General features: G+C 38.1%; 1 protein-coding gene across 2 annotated transcripts in view; it reads right to left on the bottom strand.

Annotated features, from left to right (window-relative positions):
- The window catches only part of LOC124622324 (WD repeat-containing protein 48), a 161,549-nt gene that overhangs the window by 64,137 nt on the left and 76,485 nt on the right, over positions 1 to 20,927 (bottom strand). For both annotated transcript variants that reach the window (XM_047147999.1, XM_047148000.1), the window contains exon 5: positions 16,507 to 16,661. In XM_047147999.1, the coding sequence (XP_047003955.1) occupies positions 16,507 to 16,661 (155 nt within the window). The remainder of the gene's footprint in view (positions 1 to 16,506; positions 16,662 to 20,927) is intronic.

Here is a 20,927-nt window from a genome sequence, read left to right on the forward strand (position 1 = left end):
CCATATGGCAAAAACGTACCTAACAATGGGTAGCTAATGAGGGATGTTTTCATGTTGACGCTTCTGATGTATGTCAAACCTCCAGTTACTTCCAGTGCAGAAGCGAACTAAATACAGTGACGAAAGTTCACACGAGTCAAACAGCAGTGATGCCGACACTGATTGCATTTCTAGTGATGAACATATGGCATCCTCTGGTCTGTCAGGTAATGAAGGAATGTTTTGTTATTTAATCTACATAAACTTCATTTAAAAAAAGGCATCAAATGTTTTCAATTATATGAAGTTTTGGCCATATATGAACTAACTACAAAAGGGTGTCCTATGCCGCTATCTAGGGAGTTAAGTGAGAACTTTGTAGTATAATACTCTGTCGTCCATAAAGATGTGTTTCTGAGTGATTATTACAGCTGTCAGACACTGACACCATCACTGTCAAAGAACGTAGCTAGTTCACTTTAGTATATCATCGATTGGAATATACACTTGTCTTCAAGTCTTTTGTAACTTGATACTGAGTTGGATTTGTGAGTCTGTAAGTGAAGAACATATGTGCTGTAGATCTACATTAGAAAAGTACTATTTCATATTTTGTAAGATACAATAAAACCAAAAAGAAGTTGTGTAGGAAAGGCAGCACAAAATCACACACATAACTGACAAGACAACCATCAATGGGAAATGTTTTTAAGAAATATTGCTGCGCATGCTGACGCAAATTTTAAAAATTGTCTCACTGCTGTACAAATACTTTTTGTCATGTATTTCATGTATTAAAATGATGGAATGTATGAAACACCAACAATTTTGATTGGAGTCTGTAGAGTCATTTCTTTTGAAGGATGTAATATCACATGTAGAGACCACAGCACATGGTCTAGTGGCTAGCATTGCTGCCTCTGGATCACGGGGTCCCGCGTTCGATTCCCAGCCGGCTTGGGGATTTTCTCTGCCCGGGGACTGGGTGTTTGTGTTGCCTTCATCATTTCATCATCATCATCATCATCATCTGTGACAAGTGGCTAGATTGGATTGTGAAAAAAAATGGACTTCTAAAAATTGGGATTTTGTATTGGCACTGATGACTGCACAGTTGAGTGCCTCACAAACCAATCACCATCATCATCAAATGTAGAAGAATCATCAACAATATTTTATTCGATATTACTTCATTCCAATGACATCATGCAGTGTGACAGTTTGCAATGATATGTTTCTGAACACTGTACAGATAGGGTGAAGGTGCAGAGAGCTCTTCTGAAACTGAAGACTGGTGAATTACCAGACAAAGGAAGTAGACATGAGCCACGTAACAAATTTCAGAAGAAGGAATACACCATTCTCTATAGGAAGTGTTCACCACCCCACAATCTCAATTTACATTTGATGTATGGATTGCATAAAGAGCAACTGATAGCAGAAAATGCAGAATTTGAGATTGTGTCAAAATTGTTACATGACACAGCTTACACTACTGAGTTCAATCTTGCATTTAAATCAACACACAAAGGCACATACAAATAATGTCAAATATTTAAAATTAAAACAAAGTTTCAAAGTACACTTTACAAAAACTCATGAAAATATGAAGGCCCTCATACCGAACAAAAGCGCTGGCAGGTCGATAGACACACAAACAAACAAACACAAACATACACACAAAATTCAAGCTTTCGCAACAAACTGTTGCCTCATCAGGAAAGAGGGAAGGAGAGGGGAAGACGAAAGGAAGTGGGTTTTAAGGGAGAGGGTAAGGAGTCATTCCAATCCCGGGAGCGGAAAGACTTACCTTAGGGGGAAAAAAGGACAGGTATACACTCGCAAACACGCACATATCCATCCACACATACAGACACAAGCAGACATATTTGAAATATGTCTGCTTGTGTCTGTATGTGTGGATGGATATGTGCGTGTGTGCGAGTGTATACCTGTCCTTTTTTCCCCCTAAGGTAAGTCTTTCCGCTCCCGGGATTGGAATGACTCCTTACCCTCTCCCTTAAAACCCACTTCCTTTCGTCTTCCCCTCTCCTTCCCTCTTTCCTGATGAGGCAACAGTTTATTGCGAAAGCTTGAATTTTGTGTGTATGTTTGTGTTTGTTTGTTTGTGTGTCTATCGACCTGCCAGCGCTTTTGTTCGGTAAGTCACCTCATCTTTGTTTTTATATATAAATTTTCCCACGTGGAATGTTTCCTTCCATTATATTGAAGGCCCTCATAGATATACAATTGGTAAAAGAAATGTATTTTTGACAAGCTGACATTTCAAGGGAAACACAGCAAAAAGATGAAGGAAAGGCAATAAATCGTGAATGCAGCGTGCTTGTGTTTTATCTATAAAAGACGAACTCCATAAAGTTCCCACTGGTGTTTTACACTATAAATGTCAACTGTCTGGTTTCCATTTGGGCATCCACGATTTGGGTACATCCAAAGTAATTATGAACCTCTGGTATGAGGGGACAAAATGCTGATGGCTTGATCAGATAGGATCCTGTCTTCTGAAATGCTTAAATGGTAATCTTACAAAAGAAACTGCAGTTATTTAGTCAGACTTCATGTGGTAAGCAACACAGAATTATCAAACTCATAGCCATTCTCATATGAAAGTTCTAGGTCATGCACAGCATATTAAAGACTCTGCTCAAAAATTTTTAATACTAGGCCACAATCATCTGCCCGATGACACTGATTTCAGTGACACTGTGAGCAAGATGACATGCTACAAATACATTTACCACTCACATGAAATCTAGAACTTTCTCAACACATACAGAATGAAATGCAAATGTTTGATGTAGTGGAAACTGAAAGTGATTACTTCTTAAGCTCTGTAACACCGGATTTAAGAAAAAGGAAATTTGATGATCATAACAATACACCACAATCAGAAAACAGAATCCAAATGCAATGCAGTTTAAGCATACACTCACTGAGGATGTGGAATACCATGATGTAAGTTTTACTAAGTGAGTTAGGTGTTGGCCAGCTGACTTTAACAAACATTACCCTGAACCTCAAATACAACAGAGAAAAACCAATTACAAGTGAAGAGAAGAAAGACAGAGTCAACGCTGTTCTTCTTTCCCCATATCCACATAATTTTTACAAGAAATCACCACGTGCTACTCAGAGAGCTGGAGTTTCCAGTGAGTGACCAATTTTTACTATACTTCTCTGTAATTTAAATTTTTTTCATGACCTGCAAATTTTCTATCTTCACTATCTCAATGACTTTTTCCTTCTTATTTGGTTTAACTTATAAGAGCTGAATATATCAGAAAATTCAATTTGTTATTGGTTCACTCTGGCACATGAGCCAATGATTATGTTTTGCCTCTGACCATCTTGGAATTACTCTTCTTTATAAATCTGCATCACATGTTTCTAAATTAATTCCTTCATTCCTAGGCCAACAGTCTTCAAAATTCAATTGGAATTTCATTCTGATTTCACCACTTGATATATTTTCATTTTCCTCCATATTGTCTTTATTTCTTCTTGGCTGATATTTTATGCAAAAGCCTTGAATACTGAAAATCTTTTATATTGCTACAAGTTCTTCGAGACACTTCACTGACCATCCTCAGTTTCCCTAAAACATTCTTCTATCTGTGTTTTTATAGGAGGGGTGTTTGAAAAGTCGGTGCAAAAATAAAAACCTTTTTTATTTTTCAACACGGTCTACTTTTAGTCTTATACACTTCGTCCAATGCTGTTTTAATTTGTTGATCCCTTCCGAATAATAGGAATTGTACAAGTCTGCAAAATAGCTATCAGTTTCTGCAATCATCTCCTTGTTTGAATAAAATCTTTGACCTGCCGGCCATTTCTTCAAATTGGGGAACAAATAGTAGTCTGAGGGAGCCAAGTCTAGGGTATGTGGAACGAGTTGGAATCATATTTCCAATAATTTTGCGACCACAACTGCTGAGGTGTAACCTGATGCATTGTCCAATCGCTGGCCTTTTTCTTGCAGCTCGGTTTTCAAACTATCCAATAACGATGAATAATATGCACCTGTAATAGTTTTACCATTTGCGAATCCCAAAAGACAGTCACCATAACCTTTCCGACTGAAGGAATGGTCTTTACCTCTTTTGGTGCAGATTCTCCCTTGGTAACCCATTGTTTAGATTGTTCTTTGGTCTCAGGAGTATAGTAATGTTTCCACGTTTCATCCACATTGACGGAACGAAGCTTAACTGTTCTAATCGAAGGTGCAGAGTCACCATGATGTTTATCAAGTTTCTCTTTAGTCTCCTGAGGCGTTTTGCCTTTCATAAAGTAATATTAATCACCACACGAAATTCTTTTCCATCCATGTTGTGACAATCACGCGACTTCCTTGATTCATACAAATACCAAACACAAAGAAATAGACCAATATGGCTTAAACTTGGTGTGCATTCTTTCCAAAGATGCTACTAACTAAACAAGACCTCAATATGAGCCGGTGGTGCCATCTCTCGAACTTTGCATGGACTTTTCAAATGCCCCTCGTATGTGTGATCATTCCACCAACTTTTTATCACTGCATGGAGTCTTATCTTTTTACCAAGTCATCAAATATTTCTTAACAACTGTTCTATTTTTTCTACACTTCAGTACATTTTTAATTGTTTAAAACATCAGGTCAGCGGAATGGACACTAACATATCTGGCTTGCAACATTATGTAAACACTATTATTCCACCTTTTTCTTTGTCCATGTAATTATCTCCACTGCTGTTGGCCACATTTTAATTTCCCACCTATTTTAAAATTTGTTACCAAAGTAAGGAATTTGATGTAGAACCAATTTCTTGAAAATGTTCATTGGGTCCTTAATATCTCACTGTTCTGCTAGCCATTTTGTGATTTTATTCTGATCTTTTATTGATGTTGGCTCAGTGGCAAAGTGTCCGATTGCAAATGCAAAGGTCTTGGGTTCAGTCCTAGGATTTTTATCTGTCACTTATCACTTCTTTCACATCTGATAATGTTCACTGATGTGAAAAATGCTGAGTTACATTGTGGTTCAGAAACCACATTCAACTGTAGATCCTCCTATAACTGGATGGGTACATCAGTTCAAACGGAGAAAGTCAACAGCATACCACCTCCACCAGATGTTCACAACAATCTTTGGATTGATGATAGCTTTTACTCTTATTGCATTTGTAATCCAATACTGCTAGGCAGTAACACACTTCTTCTGAAAAAGTCTTCTTTGTTCCACATCCCATGAGAAATGATAACAACAATAATAATAATAATAAAAAACAAGATAAAAATTGTGAGTCATAAAGAAAAGGAAGTGACTAGTCCTGGTACAAGGTACCAACTGCCACACACCATAATGTGTCTGTGGAGTATGTATGCAAATGTAAAATCTTAATATCTTTACTTACTCTCCAGTATTCTTTCAAACTAAAATGCAAAGATAACCTTTGCTCAAAATATATACTTAAAACTAAATTACTTCAAAATTATGAATTTGTAATGAAGATCTTTTCAAGAAAAATCATACAAATAAAATCAAGAGAGAGGCTCGAACATTTTTTTAGTTTGCATAATAATGACTAGAAAAATTATGCTTACATTATTGGCACATAAGACAAATTGTCATGTGAAGTAATACTGAATGCATTATCGGACAGCTACCAGAAATGGTATAGCAGTCCACACAGGAGAGAAATACTTCCATCATACCATCTACATCAGACCAGGTCTTTTCATGTGTGTCAACAAAAAGACAGGAATTGGGAACCATTTATTTATTTCATCATGTCAAAAAACATAAATCATACATCAAACCAAAACATAGGTAATTTCAATTTGGTTCTATAAGCATAACCAGCTTTCTATGAACAGATGCTACATAATAACATGCATTTTAAATGCTGCAATACCAATATTTGGCCACATAACATGCTTCATGGGTTGCTGCCATCAATTCTTTTAGGGAGTAGGTAGTTGGATACAGTTAGCAGTTGAGGAGATGAAGGTTGCTTTTCTCCATATTCACACGGAGCAGTGTCACAAGAAAATCCCCACTTCTTAAGGGTGATCTTATATATGCTAGTTTCAGATCATAGTCTCTTGATCATTTTCCATTTCTGCCAGCTTTCTTCACAGCCAGAAGGTAAGTTCTCATATGGTGTCATCCACTATGTGATGCTGCAGTCTCTGTTACATCAGGAATTTAGTCTAAATGCTAAAGGCTGTTCAGTGAGGGTTTCTGTAGTACAGAGGAAACTTTGTCTTGATTTGATTAGAGATTAGATTAGATTAATACTTGTCCCATAGATCATGAATACAACACTTCGTAATGATGTGGAACATGTCAGGTTAATAAAAGATGTCTGTACAAGATATTAAATTACACAAAATATTGCATGACACTAATGTTTAAGTTTTTTTCCCCCCCTTAATTTATATCTAAAAATTCAGCCAATGAGTAGAAGGAGTTGTCATCTAGAAATTCTTTTAATTTATTTTTAAACGTTAGGTGGCTATCTGTCAGGCTTTTGATGCTGTTTGGTAGGTGACCAAAGACTTTTGTGGCAGCATAATTTACCCCTTTCTGTGCCAAAGTCAGATTTAACCCTGCATAGTGAAGATCATCCTTTCTCCTGGTGTTATAACTATGCACACTGCTATTACTTTTGAAGTGGGTTGGATTATTAACAACAAATTTCATAAGTGAATATATATACTGTGAGGTTACTGTGAGGCTCCCTAGATCCTTAAATAGATGGCTACAGGATGACCGTGGGTGGGCTCCAGCGATTATTCTGATTACACGTTTTTGAGCAATGAATACTTTTCTACTCAACGATGAATTACCCCAAAATATGATGCCATACGAAAGCAGTGAATGAAAGTAGGCATAGTAAGCTAATTTACTGAGATTCTTATCACTAAAATTTGCAATAACCCTAATAGCATACGTAGCTGAACTCAGACGTTTCAGCAGAGCATCAATGTGTTGCTTCCAGTTCAACCTCTCATCAATGGACAAACCTAAAAATTTTGAAAATTCTACCTTAGCTACAGATTTCTGTTCAAAGTCCATATTTATTACTGGAGTTGTGCCATTTACTGTACGGAACTGTATATACTGTGTTTTATCAAAATTTAAAGAGAGTCCATTTGCTGAGAACCACTTAATAATTTTGTGAAAAACATCATTTACAATTACATAACTTAGTTCTTGGTTTTTGGATGTTATTACTATATTTGTATCATCAGCAAAAAGAACTAACTTTGCATCTTCATCAATCTGGAATGGTAAGTCATTAATGTATATCAAGAACAGTAAAGGACCTAAGGCTGAACCCTGTGGGACCCCGTACTTGATAGCTCCCCAGATTGAGGAATCAGCTGTTGTTTTAACATTACATGAACCACTTATTTCAACTTTCTGCATTCTTCCAGTTAAGTATGAACTAAACCATTTGTGCACTGCTGCACTCAAACCATAATGATTTAGCTTATTTAAAAGAATTCCATGATTTACACAATCAAAGGGCTTTGAGAGATCACAAAAAATACCAATGGGTGATATCCGGTTATTCAGAGCATTTAATATTTGATCAGTGAAAGCATATATAGCATTTTCTGTTGAAAATGCCTTTCTGAAAACCAAACTGACATTTTGTTAGTACTTTATTTTTACAAATATGGGAGGCTACTCTTGAATACATTACTTTCTCAAAAATTTTTATAGAGCTGTCAGAAGAGAGATTGGGCGGTAGTTGTTGACATCTGAGGTATCCCCCTTTTTATGCAATGGTTTTACAATGGCATATTTCAGTCTATCGGGGAAAACACCCAGCTCCAAGGAGCTATTACATACGTGGCTGAGAATCCTACTTATCTATGGGGAACAAGCTTTAAGTACCTTGCTGGAAATGCCATCAATTCCATAAGAGCTTTTACTTTTCAGTGTGTTTATTATTTTACTGATTTCAGAGGGAGAGGTTGGTGGAATTACAGTTGTTTCAAACTGCACAGGTATGGCCTCTTCTATTAGTAGCCTTGCCTCTTCTAGTGAAGATCTATATCCTATTTTCTCCACAACATTTAAAAAATGATTATTGAAAATAATGGGCAGTTGCTGGTGAGTACCCATACAGAAAATGGATATCTGGATTTACTGCTTCATTTTTTTCTAGTCAGGCAGTAGATTTCCACTGGATGTACGGGAATGGGATACTAGCTAGACAGTACACACTTTGGAGTGGAGTTGACTTCAGGCAGCCTGTGATGATTCTGCAAGTCTCATTTACTGCAATGTCAACCTGTCTGAGATAACTGGCAAATTCTGCTGCAGGTTAACAGTAAGCTAAGGCTAATGTTTTCATAACATGAGGCTGTGTCCCCCAAGTTGTGCTAGCAAATTACCATATGACATTATTTCTTGCTGATACCTTTCTTTTGGTATTCAAGCAGTGGATTCTGTAGGTTAATGTTCAATCAAAGGTGACTCCTAAATATTTGAGTGTAGTGCTATTTTCTAAAAGTCTTTCAAAGTCATCTGCAATTTTATTCTAGCATCTATCTTTTTTAGGCTGAAGGCACATACTTGGGTTTTTGATGGATTAGGTTTTAACTGGTTGTCTCAGTAGTAGTTAACGAGGTCTTTTAGGATTGGGACAGCTTCCTTTCAACATGTTCAAAACTTATCTCTTGTGCTGCTACTGCATGGCCGTAGGCATATGTATTAGATGAATAACAACAATCAAATGGGAAATGTTCACAAAGAAAGCTGTGACAGAATTAGAGTTTGATAAAGAGCCGGATCTTAATTGAATGAAAGGCAGAGGATACTTTAAATCTGACAAATGCAGAAAGATTTTGGTTACAGGTCCAATACACCTTAATTCTCAATCTAGATAAATGTTGCAACTAAAGGGACTGAACTTAGCAGCCAGGCCACTAGGGTTTAATGGTTCCATTCAGAGAAGTTTATCAACAGATTGCTACGTCTCCTCAAAAAAGAAAAGAAGCAAAAGTATGGGGACAGACAGAGAAAACTTAACAGCAACTCTTACATCCATAAGAACCTCTATGTATTGCAAAGAGTCCAGTTAAATTGTCAGAACAAAAGCCTATACCTTACAACAGGTGGGTTAGAAGATTTTTTCACTCATTCATATGTTTGGGAAGAATGGAAAATTATGCCAACAAAATTTATGTTGGTTAAACTTTCTATACTCAAAAAACTTTGGAAGTTTTGGGCTTTTTTCAGTTCTTTTAAGAGAAATCTCAGTTTCTTGTGCTCCTAATGCTTTGGTATCTTATTACCTTTTTAAAAGGGCACAAAATTCTCTACTGATTTGATCAGTATAATTTTTTCCTACACTTAATGCGAAAAGTATTACACTTTGCCAAAAAAACTTTTCTGCATGGTCAGCATATACCAGGTGTTTGAGGATAGTGATAGTATAAGTAATTCCGAACGTAGGTCTACAAATGCTTCGCTAGGGAGGAACTTTAATTCTGCAAAATTGGTGTGCACAACGTGAACATATATGCAATAAAACTGGATCATAACATGATTTTCTTGCAAACGATGCACGGGTACATGCCACGTTTACAATATGCAACCTACCATGTATTATGGTCATATGACGTATATAGTACATAGTAAAATCACCCGTTGTTTGCGCATTGTGTAGTGTACCGGCAACGGGTCGGTTAGCTGTGTAGTGCATGGTGTTAACTGTGTTCGTACTAGTGCTGCTAAACAGTGCCACAAGTCTACAGTAACGAGGAGTATGCAGATACAGTGTAGGTTTATGGCTTCTGCGACAGTAGTGCTATCGCTGCAAGAGAAGAATGTCACAGGCACTTTCCGACTCGACGATTACCTGATCACAGGGTGTTTATCACTTTGCATGCAACAGGCTCTCTTCCAAGTAGACATTTTTCGTCCGAGCGTGCACGTTAACGAACTATGCAAGAACGGGAAGAAATTATTGCAAGTGTTGAGCAAAGTCCCGGTATGAGCAAACGAAGAATGTCCCTGCATATGAACGTCCCACAGACACATGTATGGGAAACATTACATGCGGAAAACCTGTATCTATTTCACATACACCGTGTCCAAAATCTCCACAATGGCAACAATGCCCAACAACTTCAATTCTGTGACTGGGTAATTGAGAATAGTCATTTACTTCTATACATACTATTCACTGACAAAGCCCAGTTTACACGACATGGAATAAACAACACACGCTATAATCATCGATGGTCATGGGAAAATACACATGCTTCAGTAGATAGCAATTTCCAAGTTTGTTTTGCCATAAATGTTTGGTGCGACATGATCGGTAACCTTTTGATAGGTCCATTTATTATCAATCAGTGATTGACGGGAAAGAGGTACCTGTATGTTTTGGAAAATTCTTTTGTGGAAGATGATTCTTTAGCCAAGCGAACCGGAATGTACTTTCAACATGACGGTGCCCCTCCACATGTTACCTTATGTGTGAGGGACCATCTAAACTGCACCTACCCTAATTGCTGGATTGACCATGGTGGTGCAATTAACTGGCCTCCAAGATCACCTAATCTTACAGCTTTAGATTCCTATTTATGGGGTTGGATGAAATCAGAGGTGCACAAAGTGAAGGTAAATACACGAGATGAACTGCTTTGTCGCATAATGGACTCTTCTGAATTGATTAGGAACCAACTACAGGCAATTGAACAAGCAACACAACTTGTTATCGCTAGAGTGCAAAAGTGCATTGACATTCATGGTGGGATATTTGAACCTGTTCTGTGAACTGTACATCTGTACAATAAGTGTTAAAGCCGTTTGTAAAAGATGTGGTACGTCTTTATCAAATGAATACATATAACATGCACATTGTAATGCATTATGTACTAAACACAAAATAAATAAACATTATGTAAAAATGCGTAACATAACTGTACTTCTCTGTAAGATTGTTTTCAAGAAAATCACGTTATGGTCCAGTTGTATTGCATATACATTCACATTGTGCACATCAATTTTGCAGAATTAAAGTTGCTTTCAGTACTCACACCTCTCTAATGAAGCATTTGTGGACCTATGTTCATATAATATTTTTTGTTCAGAATTACTTATACTATCACTGTGTAAAATATTGACCTTTCCCCTCCAAACATCCAGATGCAAGAAAATGTCGCAATGATCGAAGTGGTATAGGTTTGCATAAGCTGCGTGGTTGGTTTTCAGTTCATTCTACTTTCCCTGAAAGTGATTTTACCATGGCTATCAGCAGTGGTGTTGGAGCAGAGAATGTTAATTGTCATAAGCATCACGAAGAGGCAGGAGGAAGGAATGGAAAGAATAGTTGGTAACTATTTCCAGAATATAAAGTTTTATAGAAAAGATAAGGTTGTGACTTCTCTTTCTGTGGTCAATACTACAAAATCTGGGAGCACTAAAGTTACTCCTGTTGTTCCTTTAATTATTTTCCAAAGGATCTGATTGATTACACAAAGTGAAGGGGAATTAAAAGCCTTTACGAAATATGAACTTGCTCCTTATCCAATGTCTCTATTTTCAGAAAAAGGCATGCAAAAAGGAACAAAATCCGCATTCCAAAACACCTCTGCTCTAGGGAAGGATGTGAACTCATTTGCACCGTACTACTACAAACGACACTACTGCTTGATCACACTTCTTAAAAAGGAATATCGAGAGTTTCGCACTGAGGTGGTCCATACACAAGAAGAAGCTGATTTTATAACTGTCACATCTGCCATTTCAAGAACCAACACTTTTGGAAGTGTGGTCATCATGGGAGAAGATGATGTGTTCATAACTGGTTGAAGACAAGGTATCAAAAACTTATTTTTTCTAAGGCCAGTAAGAAGTAGTGCAGAAGAAAAGTAATTTTGTAATGCATCTTACAAATTCAACAATGAACACATGCTGCTCACTCATGCCATTAGTGGGCGTGAAACAACATCTGCTATTTTGGACAAGAAAAAAAATGAAGTTTTTTGGCATTTTTAAGAAATATGAACACCTAAACACAGCACTTGCCACTTTCAAGAAACCAGATACTGCCGATGAAGAAATATAAGGGACGATCTAAAAGTTTACATGTGAAGGCCCTACAGTCCAGAACAGATTCGCCAATCAGACATAATCGCAATGAGCACTGAGGCAATGAACCCACAAATGCACCAAGTTGAAGATAAAGATTTGGTAAACACCATATCCTGTAGTGTGAAGAAGTCTGTAATTGCTTACTGCACATCTACATCTGACAGGAATTATTGACTCTTAAAGGGCTTTTTTAAGGGGCCAAAGGTGTGGTAATTGTTTGGGGGGGGGGGGGGGGGGATCAGGACCATAGGGTGGATGCTCAAGTGTCTCCCACTTGAGTTAACAAATTTCTGCATTACGATATTCGCAATATGTGGACGAGTATCATCATGCAGCAGCGGCACCACCACTCCAGAACAGAAGTTTTTGACATGCAGCCCCCATACAAATTCTTCATTCTCCAATCGATGTCTACTGATGTTTGTGCTTTGGCAGCCAAGAAAAGAATAACAGCATGTTGGTCCTGCTTGGATGCATTTGGTAAAAATGTCAACATTAACATGCATGTTGAATGACATGAAACCCACACTAATTCCTTGCCTACATGTTGGTGCTTATATACCCACATCGGAGTCACAGTACACTGCACATACTCTGCAGAAACACCCTCAAATGGTAACATTTTGATCATCCCTTATAATAACGATTGGAGAACAAGTTTGTTATCGCATTGTACAGCACACGTGCCAGCAGTTTCCAGATGCTAGACGATTTGCGGTATCAGCTATTTGCCAATTCTGCTGTGGATGAAAAACTGGAAACCTTCTGAGAATTGGAGCTAGGCTCAAAGTAAGCAAGGTCCGAGGCCTGTTGCTAAAAGACTAGCTCCAGCTCCTGAGTCAGATCTTCACACTGTGGCAGAGCATGCTCTCGCCGAAAGCAAGTTTGAAATGTTCTTTTATTTGCAAGAACTGCAGCAGATGCAACTGTGAGAAGTGCCAGAATTTTTATGTGAAGAAAGTGAACAAGAAATAGATTTTATGGAAATTATTAAGGAAACAGATGTCAAAATCTATGAACTGGAAGCCGCTGACCCACTACTGGAAGAACAGATTTATCTCAGATCCATTTGATCTACTTGTCCTGATTATATTACCAAAGGCATTTCAGTGACAATATGGAACTTGGCCCATGAAAACATTGGAAGCGACTCACATATCCACCTCTACATCTACATACATACTCCGCAATCCACCATATGGTGCATGGCGGAGGGTACCTCATACCACAACTATCATCTGCTCTCCCTGTTCCACTCCCAAACAGAACGAACAAAAAATAACTGTCTATATGCCTCTGTACGAGCCCTAATCTCTCTTATCTTATCTTTGTGGTCTTTCTGCGAAATATAAGTTGGCGGCAGTAAAATTGTACAGCAGTCAGCCTCAAATGCTTGTTCTCTAAATTTCCTCAGTAGCGATTCACGAAAAGAATGCCTCCTTTCCTCCAGAGACTCCCACCCGAGTTCCTGAAGCATTTCCGTAACACTCGCGTGATAATCAAACCTACCAGTAACAAATCTAGCAGCCCACCTCTGAATTGCTTCTATGTCCTCCCTCAATCCGACCTGATAGGGATCCCAAACGCTCGAGCAGTACTCAAGAATAGGTCATATTAGTGTTTTATAAGCTGTCTCCTTTACAGATGAACCACATCTTCCCAAAATTCTACCAATGAACCGAAGACAACTATCCGTCTTCCCAACAACTGCCATTACATGCTTGTCCCACGTCATATCGCTCTGCAATGTTACGCCCAAATATTTAATCAACGTGACTGTGTCAAGCGCTACACTACTAATGGAGTATTCAAACATTACAGGATTCTTTTTCCTATTCATCTGCATTAATTTACATTTGTCTATATTTAGAGTTAGCTGCCATTCTTTACACCAATTACAAATCCTGTCCAAGTCATCTTGTGTCCTCCTACAGTCACTCAACGACGACACCTTCCCGTACACCACAGCATCATCAGCAAACAGCCACACATTGCTATCTACCCCATCCAAAAGATCATTTATGTAGATAGAAAACAACAGCGGACCCACCACACTCCCCTGGGGCACTCCAGAGGATACCCTCACCCCCGATGAACACTCACCATCGAGGACAACACACTGGGCTCTATCACTTAAGAAGTCCTCGAGCCACTCACGCACTTGGGAACCAATCCCACATGCTCGTACCTTAGTTAGGAGTCTGCCGTGGGGCACCAAGTCAAACGCTTTCCGGAAGTCAAGGAACACGGCATCCGTCTGATACCCTTCATCCATGGTTCGCAAAATATCATGTGAAAAAAGGGCGAGCTGCGCTTCGCAGGAGCGATGCCTTCCAAAACCTCAAGTGAGCCAATGATTAAAGCAGACTGTCAGAAGTATTACACATCCAGAAATGATGATAGGAAGTGCTAGTAAATATTAATACCTTTTTAATTATAATAAAGCTACCCATGATTCATTCACAATGCATGGTTCCTTTATACTAGTACAATTAGTTTCCTATTCCGGATTGCCTACTTTAACTAATAATGGTTCAACTTTCTGTCAATGTTTGGTTAATATATATAACATAATGAATAAATGATGTAGTTTAATAAATGTGAATGAGTCAGGGCTGAGATGTTCTGGAGCTTAACTTCAACTACTGATGTATGAATCAACAGATGGATGCCCAGAAATCACCTGACTGCACACAGAGTAACTGAATACTGCAAATTGAGGTATTCAGTTTCAATATGTAATATATTTCTACTATATAAACAGATATTGAAATAACTGTGCTCAAGAACCAGGTTTTTGCCATTTTGAGCAAAATTTTTTTTTTAAAAAATGTTATTTTTTAATGAACTGTAGCGCCCTTTGTATTTGGTGCAGGAAACATTGTAACAAACAAATTTACAGAGCATTTTGTGTTCTTTTAAAATGGAAACCGGAGTCTAAGCGGTAGAAGGAAAAAAAAAAAAGAGAAATTTTTGAAAAAACTGAGTAAGTTCAAAATTTTCGAAGTTTTATTGACTACAGAAAGTTTAGAGAACATAAATTTTGTTCACAAGACTTGGTTTTCCAATCTTCCCAAACATGCGAATGAGTTAAAAAAAAATTCTACCCCATCTTAATTCTAGTTTTCTTTATGAGCGACCTGTACAACATTTACAAGGAGACCATGCCTACTCATCACCTCTGATTTCATCCAAGCTTGTGTCATATGCAGGGCTTGCCCAGAAATTAAAGGACAGAAGTGGAAACACCCGATGGCCAAGCATTTAGAAAAAATGACATTTCAGTGCTGGTTGGGTGAGACATGAGCCACTTATTGTATTTTCTACAAAGCGGTTAGTGCAACAGAAAGAGTACGGAACGGTAATCTAAGGGTCATTGAATCACACCCTATGTGGAAACTTTTTGTAATTTACTATTTTTACTTTACTTACACTGCAAATAAACTGAGACAGTGCTCAATATCTAATACACATAATTTGGTGCAACCCTATGAGTAAGAGAACAAATCCTTTCTGTTAACTGACCTGTGTGCAGAAAAAACAAGTGCACAATCATATGATGAGAGTTTTCAACATGAAGAAGGATAGCCATCATGCAGTATTAAAATGACCCCCCCCCCCCCCTCCCCAACGCACACTGCATGTGCAACAGCTAAATAATTAGAGATGAAAACTTCACAACTGCTCTTATCTCATCAAGAAAGAAAAAGAAATGATGTCTCCAGAATACTGCATCAAAATACATTGCACTGTACAACAAAAACCATCCTTGCCAACATTTGGCGAAATGATGCACGGCACATGGGTTGCTGCCATTTTGTGGAATGAGAGGGAACCTTCCATGAATGTAAACCACATTTGTTTTTGTACAGAAACTTTAAAACAACCATGGCAATATAAAAATGTGGCACTCATAATATGTGTAAGATGCCAAGAAAATTACTGCTTCCCCAGCACATCTAAATCATCAACTGTAAAATAATAAAGGTCATTAATTTCATTATACAAAGTTTTTGTGTGTGCCTTACAATCCCTTTCAAAATTTATTAGTGATCTCAAATTTTCCTTTGCCTTCCCTTTTCACACTTTTTATGAAAATATTAATAAACATAATATATTTACTTGTTTAGCATTATTTCAGTTTGTTTGCAGTGTAAGTAACGTAATAATTGAAAACAAAAACCGTTTCCACACAGGGACTCGAGCCCCGCTTCCATCACTTTCATTTCTGACCGAACCCTGGATATACTATAAATTTGGATTAAACCAATGATGACAAGTAGGTGTGGTCCTCTTGTAAGAAGGGATGTAAATTCTACTTATTTCCTTTCTTTAAAGCTTAAACATAGCAACAAAATATCTATCTCATACACGAAAGCTTGATAGACTGAATCCACACTTACCAGGAGAGCCCATACACCCTCTTCATGTATTCTTAAAGTGGTCAAACATCGTTGTTGTGCCAGAGACCATAATTTAATTGTTCCATCAGAACTTCCTGATATACACTGAGACCCATCACGATTGACAACAAGAGCTTTTACATTGTCTGAATGACCTGTCAAGAGATGTCAGAAGTTTATGTTACTGTAGAAGTACAAAAATTTAATGAGATTTTAAAATCTACGAAGTTTACTAATACATACTAATGTATGTATCAAGAGCATTATCATAGTTTTTCTGGTATTACTAATGCACAGAAATAATTACATGATTATGCGGTTACTGCACTACAGTTCCATCAACAAGGATACACTACATGTACAAATGTGATTCCATTCAAAACCAGCAGTTTTATCTATGACGAAGTCCTTATACTGATTCAAATGAAACTACAAATTGAAAGGTTTGCCACAAAAACGGAAGTAGCTTCATTTTTAGAGTGTTTTGAAACAAATACAACTCCTTGTGTGTGTCTGCAAGGGGGTGGGGGGGATTGAATAGATGCAATATGCAGGTAGATCTACAAAGAATTCAGCTGTCAAACAATTGAAAATGCAGGATGGAATATTATGAAGAGGATAGACTGCTACTCACCATATAGCGGAGATGCTGAGTCGCAGACATGCACAACAGAAACACTACTAAACATGTAAGCTTTTGCTCAGAAGGGCTTCTTCCAAAATATAAACACACACACACACACACACACACACACACACACACACACACACACACACACGTATAGGCAGCTTGCACACAAGACCAGTCTTTGGCTGGCAGGTCCAGGCAATCAGAGACTGTGTTCATGTGTGTGAGAGTTGTGTTTGTGTGAATGTGTTGTGTTTTGTTGCGCCTGTCTGCAGCTCAACACCTCCGCTGTTTGGTGAGTAACAGTTTATCCTTTTCATAATATTCTCAAGAAATGAGCTATCCATCATTTACATTTTGGTTAAGAAAGATGCAGCTCTTGGAGTTACTTCATCTTACTTCAAGGCCTTTGTATGACGATCCTTTGCAAAATGGTTGTCAGGAGTTGCTGAATTGACAGAAGTCAGAAGGAGCAGCTGACCATGCCATGTATTCATCTGTTGCATCTTCACACAGGTAAAGTGGGCAGTGACCATCAACAAATGAATGACAAACAAAGTCATCTGATATCCACTGACACAGCAGCTCAATAAAAAATGTAGTATCTGTTATTTTTTTCCATGCATTAATGTTTAATGTATGTACTGAGATTTCAACTCAATATTTTTGTGCCAAATGTTTACCTATTATAGCTTGGATGGTCACATTTTTGTGGCAAATTTTGAATGAGAGTTAATGACATAAGGAAAAGATAGTGTGCTACTAACTGTAAAGATGACAGGTTGAGTTGCACACAAGCACAATGAGAACAGACTTATACAGTAAGTTTCAGCCAAAGCCTTCTTCAAAAAACGAAACAAACACATATGAGGTGTGCTTGCTTGTGTGACTCTAATGTATGTGTTTCCTTTTCTGGCAAAGGCTCTGGCCAAAAGATACAGTGTTAAGTACCTTTTCTTTGTGCGTGTCTGCAACTTAACGTGCCATCTTTACAGTGAGTAGCAATCTATCTCTTCCCTACATTGTTGATACTCCAACCTGGAGTTTCCATTGTTTGAGTGATAATTTCGTTTTTTCAAAGGAATATGACACTGGATTTGAGCACACTGGGAAAAAACAGTAAATTTAATTACAAATTCCACACAAATCGTTCCATATTATTAGAGTCGACACAGTTGAATAAATAATAGTGAGTAAAAAACATTTGGTGGCAGTAACTATATTGGCATTTCCAGGTAAAATACATCGAACACAACAACCAAGGAACATTATATTACACACATAAAACTCAGAGCGTACAATAACTTCAGAGAGGTCTATTATATTTCACATGATGCACTTTTCCGCCGACTCACATGAAATTTATTTTTCACACAATTCCAACACCTCCCTTTGAACATGTATTTTGTGGTTTGCCTTCACAAGACACACCAAAGAGCCCCACAATCTTTTCAAACTTCTCTTTGTCCAAGGGTTCTGTCAGAAGGTCAGCTAACATGTCTTCTGTGCGCAGGTTGTCCACGGCGATTTTCTGTCGCTCTATGTGGTCCTGAATAAAATGGTGCCTTATATCACTATGTTTTGTCTTAGCACTAGTTACATTTTTTACTGGGTTAATAGCTCCTTTATTGTCACAGAAAATCGTTTTAGGTTCCACAATTAAATTGGATTTTATTTCACATATTAATGTTCTTAGCCACAACGCTTCCTGTGTGGTGTAAGATAGAGCCATATGCTCAGCCTCTATGGTACTCAATGCAATAGTTTTTTGCTTTTGACAGGACCATGAAATGAGGCCCCCATTAATTTAAAGCAGCAGCCAGAAGTGGAATGCCTATCTCCCAATTCACTCTCCCACTCACATCACTGTAGCCTTCTACAGGGTGACGCACAAAATGTGTTACCAATTGTTTCTTTCACAATTTACGACGCACGTTAGATATCCCACTGGGATCTCTACAGCAGTACCAGCAGAGCTTGGAAAAACAAATGAGTTACGAAATGACATGTAATTCACGATACTGCCGCTAGGAGACTTGTAAGCAGCAATGGCTGACAATGGAAGACTGACGACACAGCAACGATCGGCAATTGTGTTACTTTTTCATGACACAAAAAGCCTTGTTGTGATTCAGAGGTGTTTTCGACAACAGTTTAACACATGTTGGATCCCTTGCAAGAAGACCATCCACAGGCTGTATGATAAATTTGTACAGGAAGGAATAGTATTAGAAGCGAAGTGAGCTTGGCCTAAGCCTGTTTGTTTGCTGGAGAATATTGAAGCGGTACGAGTTGCAACGTTTTCAGACGAGGCGCATTTTCATTTAGACGGTGTGGTTAACAAACAAAATGTATGCTTTTGGGCCACTGAAAACCCACAAGTGCTTCATGAATGACAACATCCGAGGATTACAGCGTGGGCAGCAATTTCCAGTCATGGACTTATTGGACCCTTTTTCTTTGAAGAAACTGTGAACAGTGAGCGTTATTTGAGCATGCTTCGCAATAGCTTCATTCCACAGCTTCTTGCTACTGCCTTGCCCTTCAACAAGCAGTGGTTCATGCAAGATGGAGCTAGGCCACATACTGCAAACACTGTGTTGGAGTTTTTACACAAGCATTTCGACATGTGGATCATTTCACTCAGGTTTCCAGGTCGCTTCAATGATGGACAAAATTGGCCCCCCAATAATCCAGACCTCAATCCATGTGACTTTTTTCTTTGGGGGTACCTAAACGAAAAAAATTTCCCGAAACATCCATGTGATTTACTGGAGCTCAGAAGACTTCTTCTTCAAGCTTGCAGTGAAATTACGGAAGACATGTGCCGTAGGGTAATCACTAACTTCAGTGTTCGTTTGAAGGAAGTTAGGAAACGAAATGTTGGACATATTGAGCATGTGCTGAGTTAGAACAAATCTCCATGGACAGCTCTTCAGTGTAGTATATGTTCCTTCCAGATTGTATTGAGAATAAAGTTTATATTCACAAACAAAATGGTAACACATTTCGTGCGCCACCCTGTAGTTTTGCATTACCTTCTCTATGGCACCTTAATTCATGTTTTGAAGTTCCTCTTCGATACCTTTCACAGCTTTCCAATGCTTTTCCTTCGGATCTCTGCAATATCTGCATTGGTGGCAAAAGCAATGTCGGGTCGTGATATTTGAGACAAATATAACAGACTCCCTACTGTTTCTAAATATGGAACATTCTTATCACAGTCCACATCTGTCTCATTTACATTTAACTACACTCCTACTTCCATTGGAATAGTTATGGGTTTACAATCACTCTTTAAGACTTTTTCTGTATATGATGATTGATTTATGCTCAATTCTTGTCTCTGTACATCCTTAGTGATCTGCATACCTAAATAACATTTAACTTCTCCCAAATCATGCACCTTAAACTTGATTTGCAAATGTTTCTTAAGAGTTCTCATTTGGCTTTCATTTTCAATCAGGATAAAGAAGTCACTCACTCATATTACCATTACTATTATCCCTTCTCTTCCGCTTTTATGGTAAATATTGGGATCTGCCTTGTTGTTGTTGTTGTTGTTGTTGTGGTCTTCAGTCCTGAGACTGGTTTGATGCAGCTCTCCATGCTACTCTATCCTGTGCAAGCTTTTTCATCTCCCAGTACCTACTGCAACCTACATCCTTCTGAATCTGCTTAGTGTATTCACTTCTTGGTCTCCCTCTACGATTTTTACCCTCCACGCTGCCCTCCAATACTAAATTTGTGATCCCTTGATGCCTCAGAACATGTTCTACTAACCGGTCCCTTC

The sequence above is a fragment of the Schistocerca americana genome, chromosome 7, assembly GCF_021461395.2.
Source record: "Schistocerca americana isolate TAMUIC-IGC-003095 chromosome 7, iqSchAmer2.1, whole genome shotgun sequence".
In the NCBI taxonomy this organism is placed as follows: domain Eukaryota; kingdom Metazoa; phylum Arthropoda; class Insecta; order Orthoptera; family Acrididae; genus Schistocerca; species Schistocerca americana.